At 45.2% G+C, this 25,755-nt stretch overlaps 1 protein-coding gene across 1 annotated transcript in view; it reads right to left on the bottom strand.

The window, feature by feature from the left end:
* The window catches only part of LOC129696426 (desmoglein-2-like), a 69,295-nt gene that overhangs the window by 39,587 nt on the left and 3,953 nt on the right, over positions 1–25,755 (bottom strand). Inside the window, 4 exon segments of the mRNA XM_055634307.1 lie at positions 2,186–2,347; positions 2,984–3,115; positions 16,409–16,611; positions 18,630–18,735. Coding sequence (XP_055490282.1) covers positions 2,186–2,347; positions 2,984–3,115; positions 16,409–16,611; positions 18,630–18,735 — 603 coding nt within the window.

Here is a 25,755-nt window from a genome sequence, read left to right as displayed (position 1 = left end):
GGCAGCATCTATGGAGCGAAGTCTGAAGAAGGGTTTTGCCCCGCAACATTGCCTATTTCCTTCGCTCCATAGATGCTGCCTCACCCGCTGAGTTTCTCCAGTACTTTGGTCTACCTTCGATTTTCCAGCATCTGCAGTTCCTTCTTAAACATATTTAATATTTAACTAAGAACTTTTATCTACCTTAGTTAAATATTAGTTATTTTCAGACCCTATTGATACAACTGCATTAGTAATAATGTCACCCCAATCTCTCTGTATTGGTCACTGGACATTGTTCAGTATAATAACTTCATACCAAGATTATATCTGGATTAATAATGCAACTCAAAGTTCGACAAACAATTCAAACAATAGCTAAAATATTTTCCAACATTAAATAGTCTGTGCTGATCAGTGGAATGTTTAATTAAAGTTAATCTAGTTATGTCACTGACTGTGAAAAGTCTCTGGTCTTTTTCCCAGGGTAGAGGATTCCAAACTAGAGGGCACATACTTTATGTGAGAGGGGAAAGATTTAAGAGGGACCTCAAGGGCGACGTTTTCATTCATAGGGTAGCCCGAACTGGAATGTGCTATCAGAGGAAGCGGATAAAATAACGACTTTCAACAGATCTGATAGAAGTACATATAATTACTTGAGGCATAAATAGAGTGGGCAGTCGGAATGCTCTTTCCAAGGATAGAAATATTAAATACTTAAAGGTGATAGGAGCAAAGTTTAAAAGAGATGTGCGGGGCAAGTTTTTTTTGACACACAGTTGGTGGGTGCCTGGAACGCACTGCCATGGGCAGTGGTGGAGACAGATACGCCAGTGCTGTTTAAGAGCTAGGCACATAGATATGCAGGGAATGGAGGGATATGGATTATGTGCAGGCAGATTATAGTTTGTTTGTCTCAGCATCATGTTCATAGGTGATAGGATCAGAATTGGGCCATTCGGCACATTGTGTCTACTTCGCCATTCAATCCTGGCTGATGTATCTTTCCCTCTCAACCCTATTCTCCTGCATTCTCCCCATAACCTTTGACGCCCGTACTAATCAAGAACCTGTCATCATATTCAACAGAGACATTGTGGGCCGAAGGGCCTGTTCCTGTGCTGTACATTTCTATGTGTAGGAAGGAACTGTAAATGCTAATTTAAACCATTCCTTCTACCTACCAATTTTCACACAGAGAGTGGTGAATCTCTGGAACTCTCTGCCACAGAGGGTAGTTGAGGCCAGTTCATTGGCTATATTTAAGAGGGAGTTAGATGTGGCCCTTGTGGCTAAGGGGATCAGGGGGTATGGAGAGAAGGCAGGTACGGGATACTGAGTTGGATGATCAGCCATGATCATATTGAATGGCGGTGCAGGCTCGAAGGGCCGAATGGCCTACTCCTGCACCTAATTTCTATGTTTCTATGTTTACCCATGCCTGTCCCGCTGGGTTACTCCTGCATTCTGTGTCTATCTGTACCTTTCCATGTTCTATGACATTTGGACAGATAGGTAGATTGGAAAGGTTTGGAGGACTGTGGGTCAGGCACATGGGACTCGTCCAGAATACCAACTTGGTCAGCATGGACAAACTGGGCCGAAGGGCCTATTTCTGTCCGGTACAGCTCTATGACGGCAGGCGCGGGCACACCGCGACGCCCTGTGTCTCCCTTTCAAGGGAGACGCTAAAAATGCATTTCGTTGTCTCTGTACTGTACACTGACAATGACAATAAATTGAATCATTTCATTTCATTTCATTTCATGACAGTTACAATGAAAGGTGATCATCAATTCACGCTACCCACAGCAAGTCTGGGAGTCTTTGAGCATCGGAAAGTCGGGAGCCATTCACAAACTTTCTTGAAACTTTCGAGATACTTCAGGGCGGCACGGTGACGCAACGGTAGAGTTGCTGCGTTACAGCGCCAGAGACGTGGGTTCAATCCCGACTACAGGCGCTGTCTATATGGAGTTTGATCGTTCTCCCCGTGACCGCATGGGTTTTCTCCGGGTGCTCCGGTTTCCCTCCACACGCCAAAGACGTTTGTAGGTTAATTGGCTTCAGTAAAAATTGTAAATTGTCCTAGTGTGTGTAGGATGACTCTAGTGTATGGGGTGATGGCTGGTCGGTGTAGACTGGGTGGGCTGAAGGGCCTGTTTCCGAGCTGTATCTTTAAAGTAAATATGCTGTGACTTACGAGGAAGCTGGGATTTAATTCCCGGTCCACTGACCCGGTGATGTTTAAATCGCCGGTGCGGGAATCGATCACAAACAGCCCCATCGGCGGTTTGTCCGCTCCCGGCCCAGTTATGGAGTAGGTGATCTCAACTTCCTCCTCTTCTTCATAGTCCGACCGAATCTAAAGTAAGATAACACAGGAGATGTTATTGTGTTCATAACCTCAACGTACGTGCGAGGGTGAGCGCAGCTCCAGCAGCGGAAAAACAGCTCAATGCTCAAATTACACCACGAATGGGAGCTCCAACCTGGGGCGGGGGGGGGGGGGGGGGGGGGGGGGGGGGGGGGGGGGGGGGGGGGGGGGGGGGGGGGGGGGGGGGGGGGGGGGGGGGGGGGGGGGGGGGGGGGGGGGGGGGGGGGGGGGCAGACGGGGACAGAGGGGAGAGGCAGGGACAGAGAGACAAAGAGAGAGAGAGAGAGAGAGACACACAGAGAGCGAGAGAGAGGCAGAGAGACAGAGAGAGACAGAGAGAGAGAGAGAGAGAGAGAGAGAGAGACAGGGAGAGAGAGACAGGGAGACGGAGAAATGGATAGAGCGAGAGCAAGAGCGAGCAACAGACACCAAGATGCTGAGCTTCAAGATACTGAGAGACTGTGAGTCAGGAAGTACCCGTTTCCAAGCTGTATCTGCAAACTTCAATGTTAGCAAGGGTGGGTTTCAGATTTGCAGTTTGTGATTGCTGCTGTAACCGGGAGGATATCGCCAGCTCTGCGGCCTTGCGTTCACGTGCTCTGGGTCAATCTGACAGCAACTTACGATGGCGATGGGGTTGACAGTAGGTGGGTCGTGCTCCCGGATGCCGATGGGAGGAGAGACCCACTCCCTCTTCTGCCGCACGACGGGCCTCTTTTGCGGAAACCGGATAACTTGGACGTTTCTCCTCGCATGCTGCACAAACAGAGCAAAAACACCGCTCTAGCCTGACAGTGCTCCAAACCACAAAGTTGGCAGATCATTAACTAGTATCCAGAGAACCATTGTCCTCTGGCGCCCTTACTTTTTAGTTTAGTTTAATGTCACAATATACCGAGGTACAGTGAAAAGCTTTTGTTGCATGTTATCCAGTCAGCGGAAAGACAATACATGATTACATAGAAACATAGAAACATAGAAATTAGGTGCAGGAATAGGCCATTCGGCCCTTCGAGCCTGCACCGCCATTCAATATGATCATGGCTGATCATCCAACTCAGTATCCCGTACCTGCCTTCTCTCCATACCCCCCCTGATCCCCTTAGCCACAAGGGCCACATCTAACTCCCTCTTAAATATAGCCAATGAACTGGCCTCAACTACCCTCTGTGGCAGAGAGTTCCAGAGATTCACCACTCTCTGTGTGAAAAAAGTTCTTCTCATCTCGGTTTTAAAGGATTTCCCCCTTATCCTTAAGCTGTGACCCCTTGTCCTGGACTTCCCTAACATCGGGAACAATCTTCCTGCATCTAGCCTGTCCAACCCCTTAAGAATTTTGTAGGTTTCAATGATTACAATGAGCTCTCCACAGTGTACAGATACAGGATAAAGGGAGTAACGTGGATAATAGTTCAAGATAAAGTCCAGTAAAGTCCGATTACAGATAGTCTAAGGGTCTTACTTGCTTCTGTTGGAGCTGCGGCTAGTACATTCAAATGACACATAGAAAAAAGGACATTTGGAAGCACAGAGGCACAGCTGGTAGACGCTGCCTCACAGTGCCAGAAACTGGGATTCAATTGTGTGGAATTTGCATGTTCTCCCTGTGACCACATTCTCCCTGTGATCACATGCCCCATATATACGTATTATCTTCCTGTATTTAGAAACAGTAGATAGACAATAGGTGCAGGAGTAGGCCATTTGGCTCTTCGAGCCAGCACCACCATTCAGTGTGATCATGGCTGATCATCCACAATCAGTACCCTATTCCTGCCTTCTCCCCATATCCCTTGAATCCACTAGCACTAAGAGCTCCATCTAACTCTCTTTTGAATGCAATCAGTGAATCGGCCTACACTGCCTTCTGAGGCACAGAATTCCACAAATTCACAACTCTCTGGGTGATTCCACAAATTCACAACTCTCTGGGTCCATATCCCTCTAAACCTGTCCGATCCATGTACAGTGCCCTCCATAATGTTAGGGACAAAGACCCATCATTTATTTATTTGCCCCTGTACTCCACAATTTGAGATTTGTAATAGAGAAAAAAAAAATCACATATGGTTAAAGTGCATATTGTTAGATTTTAATATAGGCCATTTTTATACATTTTGGTTTCACAATGTAAAAATTACAGCAGTGCAGATCTGTCGCTGCCCGTGTGCGCGATTTTAGCGCCTTTGAGAGGGGGCGGGTTTAAAACGCGATCTTCTCTAGGCTATTCAAATTGAGGTTGTTCAGCCTACTTAGTTGCTGACGAAAAATCGCTGCGAGGTTCGTTCGCTGCAGGGATTTTTAAACTATATTGGTTAATTTAATTGTTATAGTAGGTTAAAAATCATCCTCTAAACCCGCAACCGCCGACAACAGAACGGATCTCAAGCAGGGAACAACGGAAGGTAGGTTGTTTATTTTTACATTAAAAAGGGATTCTTAAGATACCTTTATACAAAATTTTATGTTGCGAGTAGCTAATTTGGGGGCCCAATAAATCCTGCAGTATTTTTCTGGGCATATGTGGTACAAATCCACCGTAATGGGAACATTCCAAACCAGTGTGTTCCACAGAGTTCCAGAGGATCCCACTCGAAAGCTGATTTAAATGGCCATTAATTTACAGCAATTGAATACTAATTTCCTTCCATTTGGCCTATAAATTAATGTAAATGAGATTTAAAAATCATGTTTTATTGTGAATTCTTTGTGAATGTTATTTGGACACTTAGGCTATTTAAAAATGTTAATCTTTTCTTAAGAAATGGATAGATGTTTAGATCTAGTAATTGAAGTTTGGAATTAGCTACAATTGGGAAACTAGCTAATTATATGCTTTAATTTCAGGTCATCCAAGTAAGATTGTTTAATATTTGTTTCAGAATGCTTCAATCTATAATAACTGAAAATTTCTTTCAGTTCTCTTAATTTTTAATAAAGTTATGGCTATTTCACTGTCCTCGATCATAGCTTTTGTGTTAAGTCAATGGAAAATCAATAGGGAACAAGATGCTAATTTCCGAGTATGAAAATGGCCATAACTTTTTTAATACTGAAGATATGAAAGTGAATTAGGTGTCGAATTAAACTTATTTTTGTGCTTTATCTGATGGGATAAATTGCAGACTTGATTTTTAAAATCTCAAAATTTTGCAACATTAGGCCTTTCCGTAGCTTTATTGTGTGTCTTTCGCACGAAAGGTGCCTAATAACGCATATGGGGAAGTTTATATAATTACACAAAATCACCGTATCTAATGGGTGGCCTGCTAACCCATCCGGCACGTGTGCGGTACGAATCCTCTTCACCTCCTTTCACCAGAGAAGATACCGGGGAGGGAACGGGAGATGTGACCTGGGACCCGATGGGGCGGGGTGGTGAGCTAGGCGAGCTAGGCGCAAAAACGCCGCGGGGAGGCCGCGGTGGAAACGGTCGCTGATAGTGGAACAGCAGGACCGGCATTGGGAGTGTAAATGCGAGACATCTGGATACGGAGTCACGGGACACAGTTCCTTCACTGGAAGGATATGTTGTCTGTAAATGGCTCCGTCTGCTTCAACTAGATAAGAGCGCGGTTCTTTGGCAGGGCCGTAGATGGGACCCAGACGTCCATAGCCCTTGTTGGGCTGGAGGCGAACCACCTGTCCACTGGTGAGAGGTTTAAGTGGTTTACTGGATTTGTCAAAAAAAACTTTTCTGTGTATCCCGTTTGAATTGTAGTTGTTTCCGGACCGCAGGCGGAGAAAAACGTGTGGCTGCAAAAGCTGCTGGTACACAGACAGGGGAGCATGGGTTTGGCAAGACATCAGTCGTTGAGCTGGGTCACCCAGTATGGGATCCCTTCCCTTGCAATGTTCCTTAAGTTGAGCAGGTCTAGGTCGACGTCCGATTTTACAAGGTATGAACGCTCCATTAGTTGATTTGCGCTTCGGACGGCTCGTCCGGTGAGTCCGTTAGATCGCAAGAACTCAGGTCTGCTGGTAATATGTCGGAAGTCCCATCGTTTTGCAAAGTTTTAAAAAGACTGGCTGGTGAACTGTCTGCCATTGTCGGACAGAAGACGTGCAGGGGAGCCGTGCACGGAGAATCGGCGCTGCAACTTCTCAATAACTGCTTCAGATGTAATGGTTTGGAGTAGATCGATGTCAAACCAGCCTGAATAAGAATCAACAAAAACCAGATAGTGTTACCCATGCCATTCGACTACATCGGTGGCTAACGTGGACCACGGGAGAGGAGGAACCAGGTGCGGCAGTAAGGGCTGCTTCTGCTGGTGTGGCGTCAGGCTTTTGCAGATGGCGCAGACTTCAGTTTTGTCGCGTATGTACTTTGTCATGCCAGGCCAGTAAAACATGCTTTGTACCCATTGTAGGGTTGCCTCCATGCTGGGGTGGCCCCTGTGGATGGTGTTGAAGTACTTGTCCCGGAGGACAGCTGGGACAACTGCCTTGTGGCCCTTGACTATAATCCCATCCTGTAACACCAGTTCATCGCGAACCAGGAAGTATGGGCGGATTGCGAGCGGGGTGTTGTGTTGTTTATCCGGCCAGCCACGCTGGATGACTGCAGACAGCAATTGTAAAGTCTCGTCAGCAGCCGTGTGTTCTGCCAGGCTGCTCAAACAATCAGTAGGAACATACGATACCTTCATTACTGAGAACTGGTCCTGATCAGAAAGTTGTTGTTCGTTGGTTTCGCATGGGGCTCTTGATAGCGTGTCAGCTACGTGCATGTCCTTGCCTTTCTTATAGACAATGTTGAAATCAAACTGCTGCAGTTGCATCATCATTCATTGTAGTCGTGCTGGTGCAGCGTGAATGGGTTTGTTCAAAATAGTGACCAACGGCTGGTGGTCAGTTTCTATAGTCACAGACTTGACAAAAATAAAGTCCTTGAATTTTGTGCAGGCGAAAACCACTGCGAGCAGTTCTTTTTCAATCTGGGCGTAACGTTGTTCAGTGTTAGTGCGTGAGAGGCATTAGAAACAGACGCAGTCACAATCGGTCATGGTCTGCAGGCAAGCAGCGCCAAGTCTGTACTGGGACGCATCGCAGGTGAGTGTCACTCTAAAGCAAAGTAGGCGAGAGTAGGTCTGCTAGCCAGATGCAACGAGAGTGTCGAAAGCTCTTTGGTGCTGTGGAGACCAGGACCATGCAGCGTCTTTGTGTGTCAATTTCCGCAGGAGGCCAGATAAGTCGCTGAGGTTTGGAATTAATTTCCCCAGGTAGTTGACCATTCCAAGGAACCTTTGTAGACTCGTAACGTCAGTAGGAACCGGCATCTCGTTGATAGCTGCAGTTTTTGATGGGCCTGGTCTGAGACCATCACTTGTGAAAACATGTCCGACGTAAGTAACTTCCGGGACTCGAAACTTGCACTCCAGGGGATTGAGTTTGAGCTGAATGTCTTTGGTACGGTCTAATACTTTCTTCAGATTAGAATCATGTTCAGCCAGGTCACGTCCGTAGACGAGAATGTCATCAACAATGATGGCGCATGGATACTCAGCAAACAATTGTTCCATCGTGTGCTGGAAAACTTCGCTGGCGCAGTTGATGCCAAAGGGCATTCTCAGAAATTTGTATCAGCCAAAGGGGATGCTGAACGTTGTAAGATTGGATGAGTCTGGGTCCAGTGGAATCTGCCAAAATAAGTTTTTGGCATCCAGAACGGAGAACACTGGTGCGTTGCCTATTTGAGCAGCAACTTCCTCTACTGTTCGCATAGGCTGGTGCGGGCGTTTGATAGCAGTGTTGAGATCTCTGGGGTTTATGCAGATACGGATCTCCTCCTTGTTTTTTTCATTGCGACCACCAATGTGGAAATCCAGTCAGATGGGTCTAACATAACTTCGGCAATAACACCCATGGAGACCATCTGCTTGAGTTCATTGTGAACTCTGTCACACATACTGTCACTATACTGCGAACGCTGACCGGGGTGTCACAGATTTAGTGTGAGAAGATGTTATTTCAGCAATCCGACAGGCATGCATGGCTTGATTAAGGGTCAGGTCCGAGTCATCCCTTAACTTGCTATCAAGCATACCCCCAACAATTTTGTCACGGATGAGTTCATCGCACAGATCACGAAACTGGCAGCGTGCAGCCGTGTGTTTTAAACCGCTGATAAAACATTCAATCGGTTCATCAATCTATTGCATACGAGCATAAAACTTGGTACATTCAATAATGTAGTTCGAGGGCAGGTCAGACAACTGTCTGTACTTTGCAAGTAAGATGGCAGGGTGAGCAATCGTCTCACTTTGAACACGGTCCCGCGTAACTTGGGGAATCTTATGAGCCTGACGAACAACTGAAATTGCCTCGGGATCAATGGTAATCATGTACCTGGCAGGCAACCTACCTAGCTTATCGTCAAACAAATCCTTGTAGTGTGTTAGGATTTGATGGTTAAAGTCACAGTCTGTAGTCAGAGGACAGACAGAAAGGCTGAAAGTAATCAGACCCATGTCTAGACATGCGTTGCACACCCAGCAGCAACGCTACATTCTCACGTACCACATAGAAATCCAGGTTGTGGACACGCAAGTTAAGACTGCAGCGTAACTCAACTTGACCGATAGGGTGCACTCGACCTCCAGCGAATGGAACAAGGGATGCTGTCGTTGGAGAAACAGTCTCTGCTTTTCTTAGCTTTTGGAACACAGCCAGGCAAATTACATTGCAGCGAGCACCCAAATCTACTTTCAGATAAAGAGTTTTGCCAGTTATGAGCAAAGCGATCATGGGGTCGTTGTTTATGCACTAAATCAGACAAAGTATGTACATCGACATCAACACCATCGCCAGCAGCCTGTAAATCCATGAGAGCTGGTTGTGAGAATTCTGAGATAACGTTTTCAAGTGAATTAATAGATTGTCTCGTTTGAACTCTGTTGTTACATGAGCGACAGCACTTAAGAAAATGGTTTCTTTGTTGGAGAATCAACATAATTTTCCATATGCAGGGCAATGGTCACGAACAGCGGCATGTGAACCCCCACAGTTAAAGCAATTGTCAATTAGTCTCAACTTGGTATCAGGCACTTGAGAAAAACGAGGAGAGAATTGATAAGACATACTGTCAACATTAACGTCACGTGCAGTAGAATGCTCCAGAACTTTGATGTGAGCATCAGTCGTTTCAGCAAAGCGACAGCAGTATTCAGCCGTCTCTAGGGCGAGGTCAGCATCCCGCAGTAGCTTGTCGCGTAATTTATCATTGCGGACGCCATGGATCAAACGATTACGAATAAGGCTTTCACATATATCTCTAAAATCGCACTGGCTTGCGATGTGCTTCAGTGCACTAACGTATAACTCTACAGGTTCTCCCTGTCTCTAGCACCGTGAAAAAAAGATACCACTCAATACTTACATTTTTTATTTTTTTTTAATTTAACCTTTATTTAACCAGGAGAACTCATTGAGATTAAAAATCTCTTTTACAAGAGAGTCCTGGCCAAGACAGGCAGCAGCACAGTTCCACAGTCACAGACAATAATTTAAAAACAACAGAGAACATATAAATAGAGTCAAAGTCAGAACATCATCAAACAAAGCATGTACAGACAGAAGAGCCCGCTTCAACATCATTAAGAAGGGATTTAAATCTGTTTATAGAAACCAGCTCCTTAAGTTTCAGTTCATTCTGCAGCTGGTTCCATGCGAAGGGAGCAGCATAACTAAATGCCATTTTCCCCAGTTCAGTGCGGACTTTAGGTACAGTTAGTAAGAACAAGTCCTCAGAGCGGAGCTGATAAGTTCCTGTGCTTTTTTGAATTACATACTTCTGCAGGTATGAAGGAAGAACACCGAGGATAGTCTTATAAATAAGGATATGCCAATGATGGAGTCTGCGGGTGGACAGGGCAAACCATCCAACGTGAGCATACAAAGAGCAGTGGTGCGTGAGGGTTTTAAAATTAGAAACAAATCTCAGTGCTCCATGGTAGACCGTGTCCAAAGACTGTAGGCATTTTGAAGATGCATTCATATATAAAACATCACCATAGTCCAACACAGACATAAACGTTGCAGCAACAAGTCTTTTTTTGGCTTCAAAAGAAAAACAAGATTTGTTTCTAAAGTAAAAACCTAATTTTATCTTTAGTTTTTTCACAAGTTGCTGGATATGAGGTTTAAAAGAGAGAGAATCGTCAATTATAATTCCCAGATATTTATATTGAGACACAGATTCAATCACAGAGCCCTGCAAAGTGGTGATAGGAGGGAGGTCCGAGGGCTTTGATTTAGCTTTAGTGAACAGCATGAGCTTTGTCTTGTCAGCATTTAAAACAAGTTTTAAATCAAGTTTTAAAACAAGTTTTAAAACAAGTTTTAAATCACACAGGTTACGTTGCACAGTGTTAAAAGCAGTTTGGAGCTGACAGAGAGCCTGATTTGGGGTAGACGCAGAACAATATATCACTGTGTCGTCAGCATAAAAGTGAAAATTAGCGTTCGGAGCTTTATGATCTAGACTATTAATATAAATAGTAAATAATAAAGGTCCTAAAACCGATCCCTGTGGCACATCCTTGGATACATTAAGAGAGCTAGAAGTAATACCTTCTGCTCGCACACACTGGGATCTGCCTGATAGATAGTTTTTAAACCAACAGACAGCTTGATCAGACAAACCGATGCTGCATAGTCTTTGTAACAATAAGGCATGATCCACAGTATCGAAAGCCTTTGATAGGTCAAGGAAAAGGGCTGCAGTGTTGCTTATTATCTAAAAATTCAATAAAATCATTTACTACTTTTAAAGCAGCTGTTGACGTACTATATTTTTTCCTAAAACCAGATTGAAATTCAGATAAAATACTGTTAGTCGATAAAAAGTCCTTCAGTTGTTGGTTTACAATGGATTCCAGCACCTTAATTAAAACAGACAATTTGGAGATGGGCCTATAGTTGTTTAGCACAGTGGGGTCCCCCCCTTTTAACAGTGGGAGAACAAAGGCAGATTTCCAAATAAGGGGAATTTCGTTTGTCTCCAGGGATAGATTAAAAAGATAAGTCAGAGGCAATGCAATAAAATCAGCGCTAACTTTAGGAAGTAAGGCTCAAGGTTGTCTGGACCTGCCGATTTTTTTGTGTCTAAACATCTCAGGGCCTTATGCACCTCAGAAAGTGTAACAGCGTCAAAAGTAAAGGCTTGTCCCTCACAAAAACAACTACAATCAGAGCAAGCAGAAGAGCCTTGAGCTGTATATTGAGAGTTGAAAAGTGAACCAGAGGCAATGAAATGCTCATTAAAACAACCAAGCATGTCAGCCTTTTCATAAATTTGGGTAGAGTCTTTGACAATGCATGGGGGTAGCTCAATAACATTTTTATTTCCAGTTATTGATTTAATGGTTTTCCAGAATTTCAACGCATTGTTTAGGTTATTTGAAGTTTCAGTAAGGAAATGATCAGCTTTGGCTTTTCTAATTGCAACTGTGCTTGCATTTTGCAGCTGCCTAAAGAGCAACCAGTCTGATCCAAGACCAGTACTCCTGGCTTTAGACCATGCCACATTGCGCTCATGGAGTAAAATGGATAACTCTGACGTGAACCATACATTATCCCTGCCCCTTATTCTATACTTCCTAATGTTCCACAAAATGTTTCATGTCCCGCTTTATGATGACACGCGGTTTGGTTTTAGGAACTTTTGTATTTCTTACTGTTGCAATGACACAGTGGTCACTGATGTCATTTGCAAAAACAGAAGCAGCAGAATATTTATGAGGAACATTAGTTAAGATAAGATCAATTAAAGAAGATTTTTCCGGACATTTCAGATTAGGTCTAGTAGGACTGTCAACAATCTGAAAGAAATTAAACGAATCACAAAATGCTTTAAAATCATCTGATGCTGGTAGCAGCCAGTTCCAGTTTAGGTCACCAATAAGGACAATTTCATTAAAGTTCAACCCGGATAAAAGCTCCATTAAAGATGGTAAGGTGCAGCTGATAGCTGAAGGTGGCCTATAGCAACCGACGACAGTGATGTGGAGAGTTTTTGAGATTTCCATGTCAAGAGCCAGAAGTTCAAATTGCTTACTCACTGATGTAGAGAGACGGATCTTCACATGAAACTTAGATTTGACATAGACTGCGACCCCTCCGCCCTTCTTGGGTCGGTCAGTCCTATACACATTGTAGCCGTCAATGTTGATATCCTTGTTTAAAACTGCTTTGTTTAGCCAAGTTTCAGATATGACAATAACATCAGCATCAGTTGAATGAGCCCAGATACGAATCATATCCATTTTAGCAATCATACTGCGCACATTCAAATGGATGAAACCAAGTCCAGACCTTGATTCAAATTCAGCAGGGGTGTTCAAATTAACAGCAGACTCAGCAGAGCCTGGGCCTGGGTTAGGTTGAACATTCCCTGAAATCAGCAGCAACAGAACAATTATACACCTATAATCAGACCTTATAGATTTGCTTGAATGATCTTTTTTAATCTTTAAAAATATAAAAAAGTCACGAAGGCAACTTGAGGAAGTTGTCTTGTAAGGCCATCAAGCTGACCAGATGGGCCAAGTCCATAGATGCGGGGGCAGAAGAGTCATAGGTGACAAACTAATGCCCAGCGGACTGCCAGAAGCACTCATCCCCCGGCATGGTAAAAGCGGTGTAGAGTTGACTGGACAGGAGTTTTCAGTCCCGTGGGGGCTTCCCCCGGTGCCGCTCCAAATTAATAGGAAAAGAGCAGCCGCGAGCATCGACATTGTACGTTGAGATCCCGAAAATCGAGGAGAAAAGCAGCCAGACTATTTTGCCTCAACCAACGACGCCACACATTAGTGCAGGGAGAGTCCTATAAGAATTCCGTTCCGTGGTTTCGTGGTATCCCGACGGGATGATAATTCGAATGATAATGCTCGCAGATGACTTACAGAAAAATCACTCAGTCACTCAGTCATATTAGTAAAACAAACAGACACAGTTAGAGACGTGAGGAGACGTGTGCTGCCATCTTGGAGGCGGGGCTTGTGTCTCGGCTCTCCAGTGTTCCTTGGCGAGCTGCAGACTCTAGCGCTGGTCTTTGCTGCTCCTGCAGCAACGGAAGGGATTTCTGCTGCCTGTTGGTGGAATCCCCTTAACTCCGCTGGTCTTGTTGAGAGAAAGGAGGCTCCGTCAGCCCAGGTTCCAAGGCTGCGGAAGGTCGAGATGGTGTAGAATTCCTCCCACACCACACAAACCCAGACCGGCCCGGTCAGTAACGACAGTAGTAAGAGATGGTTGTCCTGGACACAGCTGTCAAGTCCAGAAAAACGTTGTGTTCCCCCTTTTTGGTACGCCACACTTTCCTGGCAGGCTGCCAGCCACCGTCGTGGGAGCTACGCAGTTTGCTGATAACACCGCACACTGCCCAAAACACGCACAAATGTCTTAAAATAAATTTCTGCAGAGTTGCAGTGATACATGAGATGTTTATAAATTACACTGTACCTCCTCCAACTACCCAAAGATGTTTCAAACAACGAACTTGTGTGTTTTCGCGAGAGCTCCGATCCACACACCTCCTGCGCTGTGACACCTTACTTTCTGTGTCCGTAACTCACATAATTGTCGGAATTTGCGCAGTAGGCAGTCAGGGTCTCTAATGGATTCAGCGGGAGCAATCTGGACACCAGCTTCGTCAAGTCTAGCCGGTGCATAGTAAAACCTTCTGGCATGACGAGCAGTTTCTGTGCCTGCCAAATTAAGAAGGATTGACGCTCGAATACCAGGGTCAGCAGTAGGGTGAGCAGCATCAATGTAGATTGAGAAATCTTCTTCAAATACACGCCATCGTTCTGCGAGATCCTCATCAAATACCAAGACCTCTAGTTTTCTGGGAGCAGAAGCCATTGCAAAACAGTTGAAAAACAATAAAATAAAATAAAAGCAATCAAATTAAGCAAGGAGTGAGTTCGTATACTCTGACACCATGTTGCATTGCGGCTGTCCAAATAACTGAAGCCTTACACCATGATAAAGGTCCAATTACTTTATTAACGACATAGCACAGGTAACTTCATGCTAGCACGTTTTTCTAATAATGCGGGAACCAAGCAGGTAGGGTTACTATAAAGCTAATGGCGTAACTACAAAAGCATGACTCATAACAGACACCATGTAATGAGTCGAGTCAAACACATATCAAGATACAACACATGTGTATTAAATCTACTTACAGCATCAATCTACAGGACATTACAGTTCCTAGCAGCTATTCATACTGAATGGCGTAGGCAATCTCTTGCTAATATAAAACGCATATTGGGCGTAGCAACTACCAACAAGCACTACAATTGAATAGTAGGAAATAACCAATCTACAATAATAGTCATGTTTAGTATTTTGTTGTATATCCTTTGCATGCAATGACTGCTTGAAGTCTGCGATTCATGGACATCACCAGTTGCTGGGTTTCTTCCCTGGTGATGGTCTGCCAGGCCTGTACTGCAGCCATCTTTAACTTATGCTTGTTCTGGGGGCTAGTCCCCTTCAGTTTTCTTTTCAGCATATAAAAGGCATGCTTAGGTGGGTTCAGATCGGGTAATTAACTTGGCCACTCAAGAATTGACCATTTTTTAGCTTTGAAAAACTCCTTTGTTGCTTTAGCAGTATGTTTGGGATCACTGTCTTGCTGTAGAATGAACTGCCAGCCAATGAGTTTTGAGGCATTTGTCTGAACTTGAGCAGATAGGATGTGTCTACACACTTCAGGATTCATTATGCTATTACCATCAGCAGTTGAATCATCAATGAAGATAAGTGAGCCAGTACGTTCAGCAGCCATACATGCCCAGGCAATAACACCCTCACCACCGTGTTTCACAGATGAGATGGAATGCTTTGGATCTTGGGCAGTTCCTTCTCTCCTCCATACTTTGCTCTTGCCATCACTCTGATATAAGTTAATCTTCATCTCATCTGTCCACAAAACCTTTTTCCAGAATTGTGGTTGCTCTTTTAAGTACTTCTTAGCAAACTGTAACCTGGCCACCCTATTTTTGTGGCTAACCAGTGGTTTGCATCTCGCAGTGTAGCCTCTGTATTTCTGTTCAATTTCTTTTTGACCAACCTATCTACCTGACACCACCTTCAAGGAAAAAAAGTACCATTAAGGAAAAAAGGAACTTCTCAAGGAACAAACCTGTCAAGGAAAATCTCCTTTAAACTTTTCCCATTTAATCTTAAATCTGTGGCCTTAAGTAGTTGTGAAAAGTTCTGATTGGAGAGGTTGGACAAACGTACCAAAACCCCCCCACAAAATTGCTTGAGTAACTCAGTAGATCAGGCAGCCTGGGCAGGTTGGGCCGAAGGGCCAGTTTCCGTGCTGTATGACTCCGAATCTATTACAGGGCATAGTTTTATGGTCACGACACTAGCTAGCGAGACTGTGTATGAATGCTTGACTGAATTCCGTTGGCCGATAATCAAGTTTTTAGTTTCACTGCAAGAGTGTACAACAGCTAGGTAAACAGATAGGTATCAGAGGGAAGGGCAGGAATAGAGTCATTGTGGTTGTGGTAGACCTTAGTCATCACTACATCGCTGGAAGTCTTATTCAAGAAAGCCCTGGGATAGGCAGGAAATTAAGGTAATGTACTGTGGAAACCTGCTCCTGTTTACCCAGGAGACATTGGAGGTCATGCAAATGATCCAGTCTCTCCCCAGTGGATACACTGTGGCAACTAAACAGCCGTGAAGTGGTAGTGCGGCTGCCTTACTGTGCCTGAGACCCGGGTTCGATCCTGACTACAGGTGCTGTCTGTACAGAGTTTCTACATTCTATCTGTGACCACGTGGGTTTGCTCCGGGATCTCCAGTTTCTTCCCACACTCCAAAGATGTGCAGGTTTGTAGGTTAATGGACTTCTGCAAATTGTCCCTAGTGTACAGGACTAGTGTATAGGTGAGCATTGGTGGGCGTGGACCCTCGATTGTAATCATGTATAATCTTGCCGCTGACTGGTCATGACAATAAACTAAATTCAAACTCAAGCTCTGGGTACAGTCAAAAGCTTTTGGCCCATCAATCTCTTACCTCTCTCCTTGAAGGTATTAACAGGACCTCCACTGTCCATGTTTCACCAGTGTCCAAATCGGCCGCCTGCACTTTAAACCCATGTTTCGCTTTGATAACTTGAGTCCGTGTTGCAAATATGGATCCGTCGTTGTACACTTCAAAGTCACCGTTACTGGTGCTCCACCGAATGTTTCCCCCCAAACCACAGTCACGAAACGGAACTGGATGTAGGAAGGTACAAAAACAATCCATCAACACCAGACTCCACACCATTGACTCCATTTACACTTCATGCTGCCTTGGAAAAGCAGCCAACATAATCAAGGACTTGTCCCTGTATCACCCCAGTCATTCCATCCTCTCCCCACTGCTGTCCAGCAGAAGGTACAGAAGCTTGAAAGCGCTCACCACCAGACTCAGGAACAGCTTCTTCCCCCTGTGTTATCAGGCTTCTGAACGGTCCTTCCATAAGCTAAGGTACTGTCCGATTCACCTCTACCCCATTGCGGACATTTGACTTTGTCTCTGGAACAGATGCTCCACATTGCTGAGAACTATATTCTGCACTCTGTATCTTCCCCTTCGCTCTGCTTATTGTACTTGAGTTTGGCTTGATTGGATTTTTGTATGGTATATCTGATCTGTTTGGATAGCATGCAAAACAAAGCTTTCCACTATGCTTCAGTGCATGTGACAATAATAAACTTAAACCTATACCTACCCCTAAGCATATGAATGTCCACTGAACCAGTAGCTTAGTTTAGTTTAGACATACAGCATGGAAACAGGCCCTTCGGCCCATGCCGACTAAGGATCACCCCTACACTAGTTCTATGTCATCCCAGTTTCACATCCTACACACCAGAGACAGCTTACAGAGGCCAATTAACCCACAAACCCGCACGTCTTTTGTGTGTGGGAGCACCCGGAGAAAACCAACGCTGTCACAGGGAGAACGTACAAACTCTGTACAGACAGCACCTGAGGTCAAGACCTGCCCCCTCTCCTACTATCCCTTTGTCCTTTCCACTCCCTCCCATCCACTTCCACCTACTGTATATCCCACCCCTCTTCTCCCTGTATATCCCACAGCCTTTTCATCTCTGTCCATGGATCAACCCCCCCCCCCCATCCCACTTGTATCCACCTATCGTTCACCATACTTTGTCCCGCCCCCACCTCTTTTCCAGTTTTCTTCCCCCCCTTCCACAATCAGTCTGAAGAAGGGTCCCGACATGAAACGCCACCTCTCCATGTTCTCCAGAGACGCTGCCTGACCCACTGAGTCACTCCAGCACTTTGTGACAACTCCATTCATGCCTTTACCCACAATCTCTCTGTATCCACTCCAAAGATAACAATCCCATCACTTTACTACATGTTATAGAGGTCGGGAATTTTGCAGAGATTTACAAGAATGTTGCCAGGAATTGAGGGCCTGAGCAACAGGGAGAGGTTGGACAGGCTGAGACTTTATTCCTTGGAGTGCAGGAGGATGAGGGGTGATCTTATAGAGGTGTACAAAAACCATGAGGGGAATAGGTAAGGTGAATGCACAAGTCCTTTACGCAGAGCAGGGAAATCAAGAACCAGAGGACAAACTTTAAGGTGAGAGATGAAAGATTTAATAGGAACCTGAGAGACAACTTTTCCACATAGAGGATGGTGGGTATATGGAACGAATTGCTAGAGGAGGTAGTTGAGACAAGTAATATAACATTTAAAAGATACAAAGATGGCGGAGCTGGCTTGAAGGGCCGAATGGCCAACTCGTGCGTCTATTGTCTATTGTCAAAGCACCGGAGTATGTATGTATAGTACAGAATAAGCCCTATGGGCTGATTGGCAGAAGAATATGGATAGGTAACGCTTTGAGTCGAGACCCTTTTTCATAGTGTGATCACTATCTGAATTTCCTTGGTGGGCGTATAGAATGAGCTGGCCGAAGAGGTCGTTGAGGCAGATACTATCACGATACTTCAAGCATATTTGGACAGGGACATGGACAGGATAGGGTTTTGAGGGATATGGGCCAAAGGTGGGAGTCATGCAGATGGGGCAACTGGGCCAGTGTGGACGAGTTAGGCTGAAGGGCCTGTTTCCGTGCGATATGACTAACTCTAACCACAATATTGGGACTTGAAAGGCAATTGCTCGTTCATTGGGGAGGGTGTGGAGAAACACAAGGTGCTTTGTAGGTCCAAGTAAACAGTACCACTGACATCAGTGACTCACTCACCTGTGAGAACCGCTTGGCCTTTGGTAACTTGCAGAGCGAGCAATGCCTCAACTTTACTCCTGGTGAAACGTCTCTGGCAGTTGCACCGTACAACTCCGCAGTAGGTCTGGAAAGAAAAGACTCTTCCTGAGACAACATATAAAAACGTAACGCCTTATTCTGGGCTCTGACCAGCTGAGTTCCTCCAGCATCTTGGTCTTTAGGGTTATTATTGTCACGTGTACCGAGGTACAGTGAAAAGCTTTGCTTTGCATGCTATCCAAACAGATTAGATAGTACTAGACACACAGAGGGTGGCACGGTGGTGGGGCAGTAGAGCTGCTGCCTCACATCCCCACAGACCTGGGTTCGGTCCACACCACGGGAGAGGCGTGTAGAGTTTGTACGTTCTCCCTGTGACAGTGTGGGTTTTCTCCAAGTATTCTGGTTTCCTCCCGCATTCAAAAAACATGCAGATTTGTAGGTTAATTTGCTTTGTAAATTGTCCCTAGCTTGTAGGATAGAACTAGTGTACGGGTGATCATTGGTCAGCATGGACTTGGTGGGCCGAAGGGCCTGTTTCCACGCAGTATCTCTGAAATGAATAGATTCTAGGTGAAGCACTTTATTCCGTGCTCCAACCTGGAGTTCCTCCAGCACATTTGTCTCAGTCCAGGTTCAAGTTTATTATTGTCACATATACTAAAGTATCAGTGATAAACATTGTTTTGCATGTTATCCAATAGGATCAGATGTACTATACAATTAGTTACAAATGGGTAGAATAAAGGGGAAGATACAGAGTGCAGAATATAGTTCTGAGCATTGTAGCACATCAGCTCCAGAGACAATTCTGAAGGAGAGTTGCTACCTGAATGGTCACCTATCCATGTTCTCCAGAGATGCCGCCTGACCTGCTGATGTTAATCCAGCACTTTGTCTTTTTTTTTGTAAACCAGCAACTGCAGTTCCTTGTTTCTCAACAAAGTCCAATGTCCGCAATGGGGTAGAAGTGAGCCAGACTATCTTATGGTCAGCATACTAGCTTATGGAAGGACCGTTCAGAGCGGAGAAGCCTGGCAGCAGAGGGGAAGAAGTTGTTCCTGAGTCTGGTGGTGCATGTTTTTAAGCCTCTGTTCCTTCTGCTGGGTGCGAGCGGTGCATCATATCGAGATCACGGGCGCTGCAACACCACATGGCCCCTTGAAACGTGCACTCGCTCGAAACTATCTGTCCCTCAAGCGGAGAAGAAGCAATGATCGGGGTGGAACAAGTCTTTGATTACAGAAACAAACAACAGCAGATACTGATTCAGACCAAAAATAGAGACAAAGAAACGTATTAATCACCTTGTGTGCTGTTGTCACAAAGCCACGATACCAGTTCAATGAAGCAAGAGGCGTTGCTGCTCATAAATGACTGGAGGTGTTTCCAGGAAATTGTTGGTCATATATCTGGCACCATCTTTGTTTACTTTTATCTGATCTTCTGGTTTTTATCAGATCTCAGACACTCATCTTTCACCAGCCTTCCACACCCTCTGTCTGCCTGCTCCATCATCACCTCACTGTCTGCAATCATTCCCACACTCCTCACCAAGGGCGGCATAGTGGTGCAGCGGGTAGAGCAGCTGCCTCCCAATGCCAGAGACCCAGGTTTGCTCCTGACCTTGGGCGCTTCTGGTGTGCTGAGTTTGCACGTTCTCCTGGTAACCACGTGGGTTTCCTCCAGGTGCTCTGGTTTCCCAAGACGTGTGGGTTAGTAGGTTAGTTGGCGTCTGTGAATTGCGCACCAGTGTGTAGGATATTGCTATTGTATGACTGATCATTGGTCAGCGTGGACTTGGTGGGCCGTTTAGAGGGAGATGGGCCAAATGTGGGCAGGTGATATTAGTGTAGATGGGACATCTTGGTCAGCGTGGACGATTTGGGCTGAAGGGGCTATTTCTGTGCTGTATGACTCTAACCCTAACCACAGTATAGGGAGGTTTCACGGCAGTCGGGTCACGACCCATGACCCGTACTGTTGCTACGCTACTCCAAATGAATTACACGCGATGAACTGCAGGTAGGCACTTACCATTGTTTCCAGCGTAGCGGGCCCGTTAAAACCCGCTGAAAATGTCAATTTTTGTGCTGTAAATAATTATGGAAATCGGGATAAGCATGAGAGACATTTAGCCTACGTCAGAATTCCAAAAGTGAGGAGAAATGACGGTAGATAGAAACAAGAGCTGAAGGGGCAACATGGTTAAATCGCCCATGGTTCTCGTGGGTTTTTACATACAAAATGAAAACACAATTGAAGAAAAATTTACAGCCAGATTTATCACTTCTGAGACTTTTTAGATACCAATGGAATCACGAAAAAACACAAATAATGCCTTACTGTTGATGAAATGCCGTGAGCAAACGCGATAATTCCCAATATTTTCAATTCCGATACCTGCACGGCCAATGTTTACCAAGCACTTTAGCTGCTGTTGTCCCTTCAGCTCTTGCTTCTATTTACCTACATTTCGCTTCACTTTTGGAATTCTAAAGTTGGGGACATGTCTCTCACTTACCCCGAATTCCACAATTTTTTTCAACGCAAAAATTCAACATTTTGGTGGTTTTTAACAGGTAGGAAAGTACGCGTTTCTTGCATTAATAACATATACTGGAAGTGACGGATGTCGTCCAGATGGATTGAGCAGCTCCATGCGTCAAGTCCTATGACCTTACGTGCAACCCCCCTATTGGGTCTTGCAAGATCATCGCTCTTTCATTGGGGAGAGGAGGTTAATTGCCCATCTGTATATCTGCAAAGAGGGAGTGGATGAGAAAGTGGGATAACATAGAAATTGTGTGAATGGGTGATCGATGTCCGGCGTGGACTCAGTGGTCCAAAGGGCTTGTTTCCATGCTGTATCTTTCAATCAATCCAAACTGAAACTTGGTCTCATCCTCAGCTTGGAACCCTTTGTTTATTTATGTTGCAGTGACCACGGCTCATGCATGCGATAAATTTGCATATAGCACAGAATGATGTTCCTTATTTTGCAATCATCAAAATATAAAGGAGGGGTCGGTATGTTGCTGAACACTCTAGTGAATCTGTACAGGTGTGTAGTGGAGAACACATTGACTGTTTGCATCACAGCCTGGTTCAGCAACTTGAACAGCCACTTTCTCACTGTGACTGCAAGCGTTTCCTCCGGATGCTCCAGTTTCCTCCCAAATCCCAAAGACGTGCGGGTTTGCGGATTAATCAGCTCTCTCTGTCCCTAGTGTGTAGGGAGTGGATGAGAAAGTGGGATAACATGGAACTAGCGTGAACGGGTGATCAATGGCCTGTGTAGACTCGGTGGGTTGAAGGTCATGTTTTCATGTTGTGTCTCTAAACTAAATGTAACGAATTTGTGTATGAAGGAACTACAGATGCTCGTTTACACCAAAAATAGACACAGAATACTGGAGAAACTCAGCGGGTCAAGCAGCATCTCTAGAGAAAAGGAATAGACTCTGAAGAAGGGTCTCGACCTGAAACGCTACCGATTCCTTTACTCCAGAGATGCTGCCTGACCTGCTGAGTTTCTCCAGCATGTTGTAACTAATTTGTGTATTATTACAGGAATGGGCTGTAAATAGAGAGTGATACCGCGTGGAAAAATTCCCTTCACCCCAACTTGCCCACACTGGCCAACATGTCCCAGCTACACTAGTCCCAGCTACACTAGTCCCACCTACCTGCACTTTGTCAGGGCTCGAAATTAGCGGTTGCCCGGGTGCCAATGGCGACCTAACGTCCCCCCGGGCAACCTAAAACTTGTGTAATTTTGCCTGGCTTGGCAAGCACTCGGGACACCCATCATTCAACTCTGAGCGGGTCCCCCTCTCTATCTCTCTACCTTTGTTACTCTCCTTGTCCGCCCGCCATCCGTATCTGCGTCGGGTTTCGGGTCTCCGCTCGCTCCTCATCCGCCGGCATGGCCGGCCGCCTTGCACATGGGCACTGCCACGGCCTGCACATGCACAGAATCACGGCCAGCACACATCATTGGCCATGGTTGTGCGCATGTGCCGCCCTGCACATGAGCACTGCCACGGCAATTGCATTGTGGAAGATCTGGCCGCCATTGCTGTCTGGTCGCCACCTCGCCGCGACTGCTGAAAACCAACGCAGAATCACTCCCTGGAGCTGGAGTAACTCTTGCTTCTTGGTTTCCTGGTCCTCCAAAAATATTCCAAATGGAATTTAAACTGTAATGGACCCACTACCACCAAACTCCAAAAAATAACAGCCTATCTGTTTATTTGTATATATGTGGTCTATGTTATATAGGCTGAACTTTTATCTCCTCTTCTGTATTATGTTTACATATTCTGTTGTGCTGCAGCAAGCAAGAATTTCATTGTCCTATCTGGGACACGTGACAATAAAACTCTCTTGGCTCTTGACTTGGACTTGAGCAAAAAAGGGTTCTTGGGGAAAAAAGAGCTACCATAAATATAATTGCGTCTGGTTGGGTAACTATGGTAGGGTGAAGACTATTCCATGCTTTAATTGTGCGGGAAAACTCCATGGAGCAGCCAGCATCTCTGGATAGAAGAAATTGGGTGACGTTTCGGGTAGAGGCCCTTCTTTAGATTTCCTCTGGTTTTAGTTTAATTTAAAGGTACAGCGTGGAAACAGGCCCTTCGGCCCACCGAGTCCACGCCGACCACCAATCACCTGTACACTAGTTCTATCGCACACATTACTGATGTAAGTCAAGAGTGTTTTATTCTTTCACGTCCCATTTAGAACAATGAAATTCTTACTTGCTACATTTTGGGTTGGGTCTGAAAAAGTTCCTGCACACCTTTGGAATGTGGAAGGAAACAAGAGCACCTGGAGAAAACCCATGCGATCAAAGGGAAAAGGAGAAAACCATACGGACAGCACCCATATTCAGGATCAATTCCGGGTCTCTAGCAATTTTAGGCAGCAACTTTGTGGCCAATGCACTGCCCCATAGTCTTGAACTGAATTAAAACATACAGTAGCCGCAAAGGGGGGCTTTGTGTCACTTAGAGATTTAAGACTGAAAATGGATAGTTCCTTTTATTTTAGTAACCAAAATTAGCAACGTATAATTTTTTGTGTGTTGGAAAATAAAATATCGTGGCACAACTGGTGGACGTGCTTCCTCACACGCCAGAGATCTGTATTCGATCCTGTTCTTGGGCACTGTCTGTGTTGAATTTGCACATTCTCCCTGCAAGCGTGTGGGTTTCCTCCCACATCCCAAAGACGCATCGGCTTTGTAGGTTAACTTGTCTGTAAAATTGCCCCCAATGTGTAGGGAGTGGGTGAGGAAATTGTCTACCCAAACGTGTGAATGGGTAGACAAAAATGCTGCAGAAACTCGGCGGGTGAGGCAGCATCTATGGAGCAAAGGAAATAGGCGACTTTCTGGTTGAGACCCTTCTTCAGACTGATGCGAGGTGGGGGGGCGGGAAGAAGAAAGGAAGAGGTGGAGACAGTGGGCTTAGGGAGAGCTGGGAAGCAGAGGGAGAAAACAGGGACTACCTGAAATTGGAGGCCAAAGTTCATACCGCTGGGGTGTAAACTACCCAAGCGAAATATGAGGTGCTGCTCCTCCAATTTACAGTGGGCCTCACTCTGGCCATGGAGGAGACCCAGGACAGAAAGGTTGTAGTTGAAGTGTCACCGGGAGATCAGGTTGGTTATTGCGAACTGAGTGGAGGTGTTGTGCGAAGCCTGCACTTGGTCTCACTGAGGTTGATCATTCGCTGAATAATCCAACCAGATTTTTGTTTGGAAGTGGAAAGAAATAATAGAAATTGCAATGTGTAAAAAGAGATGAGATACTGTATTGTAATTTTGCTGCATGTCATTGTGGTGTATATCATGTCTTGTTGGGTGAATGTTTAGTTTGTGACTTTATTTGAAGCAGAAATAATATGTGAATGCTTCATTGACCATAATTCCGACTGGTAACTACGCACTTCGTCTTAATGCAAACCTTATGCAAACCGTCTTAAATGACCACCTAAACTGTCATTTGGCAACCTAAAAGCCTACCGAGGTTGCCCGGCTGGCAACAGGGGAAAAAAGTGGTGTGAGAGCCCTGTTGGTCCATATCCCTCCAAACCTGTCCGATCCATGTACCTTTCTAACTGTTTCCTAAACGCTGGGATAGTCCCAACCTCAACTACCTCCTCTGGCAGCTTGTTCCATACACCCACAACTCTTTGTGTGAAAAAGTTACCCCTCAGATTCCTATTAAATATTTTCCCTTTCTCCTTGTAACTATGTCCTCTGGTCCTCGATTCTCCTACTCTGGGCAAGAAACTGTGCATTAACCAGATCTATTCCTCTCATGATTTTATACACCTCTATAAGATCACCCCTCATCCGCTTGCTCTCCAAGGAGTAGAGACCCAGCCTACTCAACCTCTCCCTATCTGTGGAATTCTCTGCCACAGAAGGTAGTTGAGGCCAGTTCATTGGGTATATTTATGAGGGAGTTGGATGTGGCCCTTGTGGCTAAAGGGATCAGGGGGTATGGAGAGAAGGCAGGTACAGGATACTGAGTTGGATGATCAGCCATGATCATATTGAATGGCGGTGCAGGCTCGAATGGCCGAATGGCCTACTCCTGCACCTAATTTCTATGTTTCTATAGCTCACACCCTCTGGTCCTGGCAACGTAAATCTTCTCTAAACCATTTCAAGCTGGACAATATCTTTCCTATTACATGATGCCCAGAACTGAACACAATATTCTAAATGCAGTCTCACCAATGTCTTATCCAACTGCAACATGACCTCCCAAGTTCTATAATACACTGACTGATGAAGGCCATCGTGCCAAATGTCTTTTTGACCACCTTATCTGCCTGCGACTAGACCTTCAAGGAACCATTACCTCCACTCATAGATCCCTCTGCTCTACACTTCCCAGAGGCCTACCATTCACTGTGTAGGTCCTGCCCTTGTTAGACATCCCAAAATGCAACACCTCACACTTCTCTGTACTAAATTCCATCAACCATTCCTCAGCCCACGGCCAATCGATCCAAATCCTGCTGCAATTTTCACAACCATCTTCACTATCTGCAAAACCACCCATTTTTGTATCATCCGCAAACTTGCT

This window comes from Leucoraja erinacea, chromosome 4, assembly GCF_028641065.1.
Source record: "Leucoraja erinacea ecotype New England chromosome 4, Leri_hhj_1, whole genome shotgun sequence".
NCBI lineage: Eukaryota > Metazoa > Chordata > Chondrichthyes > Rajiformes > Rajidae > Leucoraja > Leucoraja erinaceus.
Note: the sequence above shows the minus strand (reverse complement) of the source record. Positions and strands in the feature narration are given on the sequence as shown.